This window comes from Hippocampus comes, unplaced genomic scaffold (genome assembly GCF_001891065.2).
Source record: "Hippocampus comes isolate QL1 unplaced genomic scaffold, H_comes_QL1_v1.1 scaffold610, whole genome shotgun sequence".
Classification (NCBI taxonomy): Eukaryota; Metazoa; Chordata; class Actinopteri; order Syngnathiformes; family Syngnathidae; genus Hippocampus; species Hippocampus comes.
The window spans coordinates 237,639-248,169 of record NW_017805377.1 but is presented as its reverse complement, the minus strand read 5'-3'; the positions used below and the strand labels follow the sequence as shown (position 1 = coordinate 248,169).

Here is a 10,531-nt window from a genome sequence, read left to right as displayed (position 1 = left end):
CGAGGCGGGGGGGGCTGGGGGGGCTATTTGCTTTTGCAGCAGAGGGATTGCCTTTCATCACACGAAAAGCAGCATCCGCCCTTCCACCTCTAACCCTCACGCCCAACAATCGTGCCGCTGGGACGCCGCACCACAGCTGAAGCCGCGTTAAAAATACACACTTGGTAACTCGAGCCACTGTACGGCCAACTGACACATTGAACATTTTGGGTTATTTCTTCGTGCTGCGTTCAAGGACTTTGGTGCAGCTGTTGCTGGCTGTCTTCATTGTGTGTAGCCATTCTTTATTTTCAACTGCTCATACCTCATATATACTCTATCTATCTATCTATCTATCTATCTATCTAGCTAGCTAGCTAGCTATTGCATTATTGTTCATTTTTATTCAGTCTGGAGCTCTGATTGCTTATGTATGGACTATTTATTAACCTATACAGTGCTACTGACATCTTGCTGTCATCTTCAAATTCATTTCTGAAGTAAGCACATAGTATAGTATAGTATTCTGTTTATAGATTAATATACAACCAAATGTGTATAGATAGACTATTCATTGCTACATACAATGATGCCGACTGTTCTTGCTGCTTTCACGTTCACTTTGTTGTATATTTTTATGTACAAATTGTCACTTAGCTCTGCATGTGCTCTGTAATTGTTTTTAATATATAGGGGTTTGTCATTCACAACATCATGTGTAGTATTTATTGACAGTTTTTTTTGCGACATAAAATCCTGCTCTTGTAATGCTCCGTATTATTGCCTTATGTTGTGAATACATACATAGATATTGTTGCATTTTTGATTCTCGTGTGGGGCAACAGTTCATTTCGCTGGTGTCAAGCTGGACTTTCCCCCTCGCTGCGCTAATTAAGGCTTATTCTGTTCTATTCCTTGCGCCTTTCTTTCTGTCTCTGTTGCAAAAATGGTGTAAGCAGGTGTTAGCGTGTCAGCTCACACAAGGCCACATGTCTCTGCGTGGTGATCCTGAACAGCTGGCCCCAACCAGAGTGTATGCATATGTCGCACATATGTTTATGTGTAATGTGGCCTGCAACTAACAGTGGGTCTTGACAAATGTCTCACATTTACAATTGAATTCATCTGTGCTTGCTTATGCTTGCACTTTTCGGTGTGTTCAAAGATGGCTACGGTTTCTTGTTGCCGTTGCGTCTGATATGTACTGCCTGTGATGAACTGAGTTTCGCTGTACTGTATTATAATTGCGAAATGTACCCCGCCAGGTGGAGATCGAGAAGCTGGACTACCACCATTTCCTACCACTGCTCTTCGACGGTTTATGCGAGACTGCCCACCCTTACGAGTTCTTTGCCCGTCAGGGCATCCATGACCTACTGGAGCACGGCGGACCAAAGATTCAGCCAGTCATTCCGCAGCTCATCATCCCCATCAAGAGTGAGTGAGGGGAGGGGGGCAATACTTTGAGGTTTTATTATATGGCTTAAGCACAGAGGTACTCCTGACCTCTTTAGTGAATCCCCGTTGAGGCTTTCAAAAAAAAAAGTTCAACTACATTCCGCAACTATATGTGTACTGGTGTAAATATACATATTTTAAGGGGTCTGAAATGAAAGTTGCCCCTGGAAGAAGTACAGGTCGTCTGTCATTATGGTTTAATGGTGTTATTTTCTGGCATTCTCCTTCCTGAACAAACTTCTCCTAGAGGAGAGAAGAAAAAATGCTGGGAAATGTACAGGCAGTCAGCCAGTTTGGTTTGGATGTCCTTTTCTGGCTGGTACTTTGCCATTTCCACCAGTGGTTCCTGAACTAAGGTACATAATTTTCGGACGTGAAGTCGCCTGGGAGTATAAGTTGTCAAAAAAATGCAACATGAGAAAGAAAAAAAAATATTGCTCGTGAGTATAAGTCGCATTTGGGGGAGAAAAAAGGTATAGCTTGGATTCACACCCCAAATCACCGTCCCCTATTTGTGGGTGAGTTTGGCGATACACTCCACATGTGCACTGCTTCACTCGGAACATTCGAAAACTCGTTCGGTTATACAAAGTGCCCCAAAAAAGTAGTGCTTGGGCATAATGCATCGGGCAGTAGAGATGGAAGCAGTTCAAACATGAAATGCTGATTGGTTTATACCATGGGCTGCGTTTGGCAATTAATTGGGAGAAGGGCACGCTTCTCCCGACATCCACACTCTCAGAGTGATGTTTGGGTCACAGAATGAATTTCCAAACAAGTTCTGGTTGGATGAAACTTCCGCTTGCAACGACGGGCAAGTTTTCCCTTTTGATTTAAAATGGCTTACCTTTGCTCGACTCCTATGTCACATTGTGGCCAAAGTTTCAATCCTGTTCAGTTCTTGCGCCTTTTAGTGCCCTAAAAAGAAAATCCTTGGGCGGAAACCGCATGCTCAACGATTGATAACCCACACATTAGTTGCCATGACTAATGCTAATTCTTCTTCCATTTCTTCTTTTAATTTATTTTGGCAGTTGGAAAATACTCTTGGTGTACATCACCTGACTAGCCAAATTATGAAAAAAAATGCGTCTGAAAAATACAGTACTTTCTTTTTGGCCACTCCCAGTTGTCATACCTGAACTAACTCACCTCGTTGAGTTTCACTCTTCATGCATTCACCTATTTGCGTCTTTTTCCTTGGAAGCAATTCTCAGCTATCTGCTGAAAATTAGCAACTTTTGTGCTCTTCCTCTGATGTCACAAGCATCACCAAATTATAAGTCCAAAAATATACAGCCCTAGTTCCTAGCTCAAAGTGAATCTTGCTACAAATTGACTTTGTGTAGTAAATATCATTATTTCTTCATGACTGATTGACAGATTTTACCTCATCTTTAATGTAGAATTTCTCTCTTCAATTATTCACTGTTTTGATATGTGGCATTACCCTTTAATCGGGCCGCTCTCGTCTGAAGCAGATCCGAATTCAACATTTTGTTTGGCAGAGTGATCATCTTTGCGCGACCATCGTCTCTCCGTTGAGCGCCACGTGGTACGTTTTGTCTTTGTTCACCGCCTCTGTTTTAATGATGAGTCATTGTAGTTTTGTTTTCCTTGTAGCAGTTAGTGTCTTCATAATTAGTGGTCTTCACAATTAGCGTTTTAAACGCCTCCATGACGTTATCCGATCATGTTAAAAAAAGAAAAAAACGTTTTTTTCTTCCAACGCATTTCAGCGTGTGCCACTTATGCGCACATTTTTGCTATTTGCGTGCCGACGCGCTCTCGTCCACAAATACCGAACAGCAGGTGTCGACTATGGCTGGAATTAATTTCCCCCGTCTCATGCATTCACACTGCGACACTTTCTATCTTTACCACACTAACGGCCACGTGAGGTCCCTTCACGGGGTAGCGGTCGTACCTTTTCCTATTCTTACGCAAATCACGAGGGTCAGCTGGAACGAGTGGCTTTTAAAAGCACGCTCGATAATCTGCTGCGAATGGCGCCGCCTACTTCTTTTAACTGTGTCGTTGCCGCGTGCGCCTGTTTCACGTTTCCACGTGTACACACTCGAGCCGTCCGACTGAGGGAAAGGTCACATCTCAAGGTGGAGAACCTTCAGAATAGACTATGGAACTACAGCGCGTGGGGAGGGCGGGCAACAAACCGTGGGTGGACAAAGAGGTTCAGCTTTTTTTAGCACTCCCAAAATGTTTCTTTTGCAGGACACCGCTGCCAAGTGGTGTGTCATTCTCAAAGTGGCAGCCTGTAAAGTAGCAGCACCCCGTGAGCCCGGGATAGTGTTCATGTCGCGGCCAGTTGGCTTGTGATGTGCACGTGAAGTAGCGTGCTGTTCACTGGAGAGCTTTTCGGGGGTTTTTCATATCAGCCAGTAGCGGCTATGCTTTCGGCCAAATGCTATTTAAGTTAGCATCATCGGGTATGCCACTGATATTCAACGGTTGTACTGGGCTGCCAGAAGCTTTGCTATGTCATGCTAAGTTCCAGCAGTTCATGTATGTTTTGGTTTGCGAACCGAGCTTCGGAACAGCTTGTATTCGTAAACTCAGGTTCCACTTTAATTTTGTTGAAATGCCGTGCTTTTAACCCTTCCATGCACCTTGTAATCTGATAACACGATAAGATGTCCACTGTAGTAACCGCCGTCCCAGAAAGGGTTCAGTATTATTTGGCTCCTATGTCTGCTTATGACAAAACAAAATGTTTCTATTTGTGCTTCACTGTAATACCTTTCCAAAAATTCCCCAGGTTAACACTTTCAACGTCAGCCGTTTTCCAAAAAAGAGAGACCCAGAAAATGTTGATTATTTGTCCCATCTTTGGATGTCAGACCGACGATAGGGACAAACCTGGCATAAAAATCACTCAACAACAGCCATTACGAAACGCTGAATTGTGACAGTCAGTGTGTTCCCGGCGCTCTCTAATGTGGCATAAAATAGCTAATGTGCCATCTTTTTCACACATTCAGATCACTGGATGCGCCCATTTTGCACACACATTAGTCTATGGATTGAAAGCCCTCAGCAGCTTTGCTCGTTTACATTTCGGGAGCCCGAGCAAAGGTGAGCGCTGCTGGTGAAAAGCTATACTTTGCCCTGATAATGGAATTTTAAATGACCCACTCCTTATTAACTTTTGGGTTATTAAAAAAAAAAAAAAAGCCTTGTTTCGCCATCTGCAAGGCAGCAATCCGTGTGCCTGGTGCGGATTAATCACAAGGGAGGAAAAGGAGGATAGCAAAAAAAAAAAAAAAAGGCTGTCTCCAGTCCAAAATGGCAACGTATATATTTTTCCTCCTCTGCTGACGTTAATACACCTTCAATGTGGCTGCCAGACTCTTATCTGCACAGCCACCAAGTCGTGTCAGGCTCTGGTGAATTTTGATGATGAATGCAGGTCACCCGGTGGGAATACACAATGAAGCGTTCCTCGCCTCACGTTACAGTATCATGAATTCTCCGAGACTCCACTTTCCCTGCCGCCGTACACCTTCCTGAGCCTTAAAGCAGCGATTATGTCGTTAAGTTTCCCTTCAAATCTTGAAACGCAAGATGGTAGACAATCACAATCCCATCAGTCATCCCCTCCCCCCCGTTCTCAACAGATCATCTACGGAAGACAAATGCACGCCTCCCTCTAATCGGGCCTTTTTCCAATCAGGTAAAAGCAAATTGCTAAACAGGTGAAGAATTTCAACTGATTTGATTTTGGACGACCAAGTAGCAATAATTAGGGGGTATAAGTCAAAGTGTCACTCTGACGTTTCTGCCCTCCCTGCACGATATTAGGTGCATACATGTTTTACCGTGTAGCCAGCTTCTTCACACATACGCCTCCTTTCTCCTGAGTGAAAAGTAAAACTAGGTTGTAACTTTAATTCATCCCCTTTCACTTCATCTGTTGTTCACAAACGGATGTTTGAGCTCTGTTGCGAACCAAAACAGCAGCGCTGAAGCATGTAAAGAGTCTCGCAGATTAATTCAAATGCACAATATTAAAGAACGATCTTGTGGGATGCAGAGACAGCATCATGAATGACAAATACCGTTCCCGTTGACCCTGACGTCCGGTCGCTTCACGACGTGACCGTATGGGATATTCAACATATTTGTATATATGTAGCAAGTGGCTGGGTTTATCCTTAAGAGAGAAAATAAACAATTTCGGACACCGACCGAGGAGGTTGTTTTTCCATTTGTTAGTTTGCAAGTTTAAAAACTTGCTCCGAAAACGAATTTCTCAAAACTTTTTGGAGGGTAAAGAATGGGAAGAAAATATATTTTGGTGCGGATCCAAGATTTATTTGTTTTTTTTTCACCCGTTATAATTACGCTCACTGTGAATAATGCATTAAAGGCACAATTCGAGCATGTGAACAGTAGCAGGTGCTTCTACAAAGTTGTAATTTGGCGCTGATCCAAATTTGGAGCATCATTCTTGTTGGTGATTTATTCACCTTGGATTTTTTTTGAAAATCTTTTTTTTTTCTCCTTCCTCATGGTAGTTCGTCAACACTTTTGTTCCATTCTAAATATGAAACAGGGCCTGGCGTGAATGCTCGATTATGCTATTCAGATTTGTCCAGTCACAGGTTTTATAGCAGCAATAATACATCAGTACACTCCTGCACCCCCTGCTTTCGACATTTTTTTTTTCCCCCACCTCTCTTCCAGCAAAGCGAGAATGCTGATGAATAATTGAACGGTTCTGCGGTCCAAATGTCACAGCAGGGAAAATTGTTTGCGCTGACTGGTAATTAGAATTTTATTGTTTGTTACGTAGGTTTCAAACTCCTCTCATCGCACATTCCACCTTATCACGGTGACGGCGGATATCTACACGCGTGTCCGTCCGGCGGGAGGGGAGGGAGGGATGGGGGCGGGGGGTATCGAGGAGGAGGTGATGGGATGGCATGGAGTGCAGTGGAATCAGTCACTCACAATTGCCCAGTGTTGAGCTGAAAAAACAATAGCGTAGATCTACCTCAAGTTTCATCAATAAATACTGGATTGAAAATAAATGCCTCCCTCAAATATTCCATTTTTGTTCAGACGCAGGCAAGAGTTAACTGTGGAGCCCATACGTTGCCAGCAAAAACAGATTAGTTCCTTGACCCGTATGATGACGTGTGGTCCCTCCGCAATTTTGTGCGCATCCTGATGACAGTGTACTTCCTCAAAGAGTAGTCATTGTTCAAATAGATGCCCTGCTTTAATTAGTTTGGGGGATGTGTCATCAACTTAAAAAACAAAACAAAACATCTATTTATAGACACCATTGTTCAGACAGGGGCATTTAAGCTCTTACTTGTAAGCCTAGTTGATCTCCATTGCTAACCAAAACAGCAGCACCCATTGAGACACGTACAGAGGATAGTCTTTCACTTCTCAATGAGTGTATTTTCCGCTCCATAAGGCGCACCTACGAGCATTCAATTTCGTCAAAAGCCGCCGACAGTGCGCAGAAGCTACAAGAGTGGCTGCGGTTGCGTTATGCATCCACTGGATGGAGCTACGCTAAAGGGAATACAATACAATACAGTTATTTACATAAAGCTTTCACAACCGCTGCAGCTGCAACAAAGCGCTTGACAGAACATTTAAAATACTACGGCCAAGAAATCATAATATTGATCCATATGTCAGGCGCATCGGATTATAAGGCTATTCTATGCGCCGTATAATGCGGTGCGCCCAATATATGAAAACCGTTTTAAAATAGGCCAATCATTGAAGGTCCGCCTTATACTCCGAAGCGCCTTATAGTGCGGAAAATACGGTAGTTATGTCATTCACTCACTGTGAAAGAATACCGCTAAGCCCATTTGATTCCCTTTGCCAACCAAAACAGCAGCAGCTATCTTGTTGCATGTAATCTGTAAAGAACTTCCCTGCGTAGTACTAAAGATGGTTTTAACCAAAAGCCATTTATCAATTTTTTTTTTCTCCCGTCGGGAGATGAAACCATTAATGTAATTATCTTTCGCAGACTTCAATGGTGGATCCGCGGGGTTTTGCCACCCACTCGGTTTTATATTATTCCAATCATTGCGTACAAATAAAGGACTCCCACATCATGGATGCACCCTCCCTTCTGAAGTTGAGTAAATAAACTCCCCCGAAATCCACTTTGCAGTAGTTTGTAGACCTCCAGCACCTTGACCTATTTGACCTTTGGCTCATTCACTTGCCGCCTCACATCTACTGGCTTTGACTCAGCACGGCAGAGATTTGCGACTTTATTGCCACCACGCTCCCCGCCTGCAAGTCTTAATTAATGACGTGCTCGTCTTCACTCATTGAGGATTACAGTCGGCATGCTGGGCCATGACTGCAAAGAGTCGTCAAACAGCGCCTGTAAATGAGACAATCACGTTTATCAATCTTTCCAGACATTCTCTGTAGTGCTTAGCCTCGCTAGGGTCACGGTTAAACTGGAGCCTCTAAACTATAAACTGGTTGCAATCACTCACAGGCACACAGAGCTGGCAGAAAAAGTATACACACCCCCTGTTCAAATGCCAGGTTTTTGTGACGTGATCAATAATTTCAAAACATTATCCACCATTGATGCAAGCTATAACCCGCTCAACTCCATCTCGGACTACATATTTCCACCTACAGTATTTCACATTGTCTCTTTAGACAACTGCCATGTTCACACACATGTTTTATTAGCTTTAGTACTGTTTTATTTATCTGATTTTGACCTGACTGTTTATTTTGTCTTTTTTTTTTCCCGTAATATGTTTCCAGCAAGTGCACCTTACGCATGCACAAGCAATCTGATGCACTAGCAGATTCTCTCCACAGAGGTGTGCAGGAAATGACAATGCAATGTTTCTCCAAAGAGAAATGTTTGGTCTCCCGCCATATGTTGTCCTCGATGACGCTCTACATTATTAATTAAAGTGGACAAGATGGATTTGTTTTTCATGAGCCATCCAGTTCCACTGCCGTGCAAATTGATGCAATGATAAAAACATATATATATAGAGAGAGAGAGAGAGAGAGAGAGAGAGAGAGAGAGAGAGAGAGAGAGAGAGAGAGAGAGAGATTTACGTTCTGGCTATGTGGATGGAATTTGAATTCATTGAATTTTCGGTTTTTTTTTTGTTTTTTTTGTCAAGTCATCCAACTCGTCTGCCTTGCTCCACTAACCCTCATGACGAAGTCTAAAATGATATGAAATTCAGTACGACTCGTCTGCCGAGTGTATGCGCTTGAAATTTGGTAGCAGTTGAAACACGTTTGCTTTTGAAGGACCCCTGGAATCGACCCAAATGTAAACGTAATGGCAGCATTCCTCTGACCAAATGTTTCCAAGTGAAACTGGCTTCGGGGGCTGAATTTCAGATACCAGTGTCAAACCAAATTTTGGAGCTTAAAGCCTTTGAGCTTCAATTTTTACGAGATGTACTGTACGCAAAAACAAAGATGAATATTTGAGTGTGTGAAAACCCTCAAAATGGCGATTAATTCCGCCTGCCAAGACAATTTCAAGAATGTCTTTGCACCACATGGGGCCCAATATCGTAATTACTCCGGGACATATTTAGCAACAAAGGCAAGTAAGTTTTTGCCACTTAAAGGTTGTTTTCCAACCCGTCGCTCTCTCTGTCTGTCACATCCTTTTATGTGCCAACCCGCCCCCGCTGACATTTTCATGTTTTCCCTGCTTTCTTTCACCGAGTTGGTCGTCTGTGATCTCTTCTACCCTTTGACTCTCCCGCCACCTTTTGTTCTCCAGGGTAGCTGGAGATGGAGTTAAGTGCAGCTGAAGGCCAAAATAGCTTTGTGATTGGCTCTTATTAGCTCTGGCTTCCCCAGTGGATTTGGTATCAGTGATTGCAGACAAGCCGTTCTCCTAAATGGAAAGAAAATGGGAAGGGAGTGTTTTCTGTCTTTTAGCTAGAGGAAGAATCAGTATTAGGGGTGTGATTTAAAAAAAAAAAATGTTAACATAAGTAATAGAAATTCATTCCAGAGGAAACCTGCTAAATTGTACAGATGCTTTTTTTTAAACATTATTAGCATGCTTCTCTGTCTTTCACAGGCTTATAATAGTTTTGAATTTTTCTTTATAGGTAGTTTTTATTATTTTATTTTTTTAAATTATTATATAAAATTTTTTATTAATTTGTATTTTTCAAAAATGCTTCGTTTTAGTTACGGTTTTATTAGTTTTAGTTTTAACTTTAGGTTTTTTTGAAATATGGTATATTTTGTGAGTGCAGGATGACAAAAAAAATGTCACTGAGTATGGTGAAATAAAGTCAAGCAAACTTCAATTCCCAAATGATGTACATGAGTACAGAAAAAAACTGAACCCCCAAAGCTCGTGTATGATATTAATTGCCCAAGATGAAAAAGAATTCACTCGAATTAGAGTATTTAAAATTTCGTTTTATAAACTTAAAATGTAGTTTCAGTTAGTTGCTTTTCACATTGCATCACTTTTCCCAAATGATGTGCTTCTACAATCTTAAACCATGTCACAGATGAGCATTGAACATTCTTCCAACGTTCTTTTTTGTATAAGAAGTGTACTCGTGCATACAGTCATAAATGTAAAAAAACAAACAACAAAACAACAAAAAAACAGTAAAACTCAACCTTTACGTGAGCCTATTTCGTTGTCAGACTTAATTGTGTCATGGCTTTGAGTAAGGTCTTTCGAGGACGAGCCCTTCTTTTGGGAGTCAAAGAAAAAGAAAAAAAAACAGTTTGATCAAATTCCAACATTTACGACTGAACTGGCATTCCAATGTTGGTCCAACTTTTATAGCCTTTTGCTTTTTGACCTCGATACAATTTTTGCCTTCCAGATGCCCTGAACACGAGGAACCGCCAGGTGATCTGCACCACCCTGAAAGTTCTGCAGCATCTGGTGATGTCCGGCGACACGGTGGGAGAAACTCTGGTGCCCTACTACCGACAGATCCTTCCCATCCTCAACATCTTCAAGAACATGAACAGTGAGTGCTGACCGTTCCCACTCCAATGGAAGCGTGCCGGGATTCCTCATATGTTTAAGCGCACCACGATATTTCAATTCATCGTT

The 10,531-nt window shown here is 42.3% G+C and overlaps 1 protein-coding gene across 1 annotated transcript in view; it reads left to right on the top strand.

Annotated features, from left to right (window-relative positions):
* Nucleotides 1-1,244: 1,244 nt before the first annotated feature.
* pacrg (PARK2 co-regulated) overlaps nt 1,245-10,531 on the top strand; it is a gene marked incomplete at its 5' end in the record, with an annotated part of 84,829 nt that continues 75,542 nt past the window's right edge. The window contains 2 exons of the mRNA XM_019872106.1: nt 1,245-1,416; nt 10,296-10,445. Of these exons, the coding sequence (XP_019727665.1) occupies nt 1,245-1,416; nt 10,296-10,445 (322 nt within the window). The remainder of the gene's footprint in view (nt 1,417-10,295; nt 10,446-10,531) is intronic.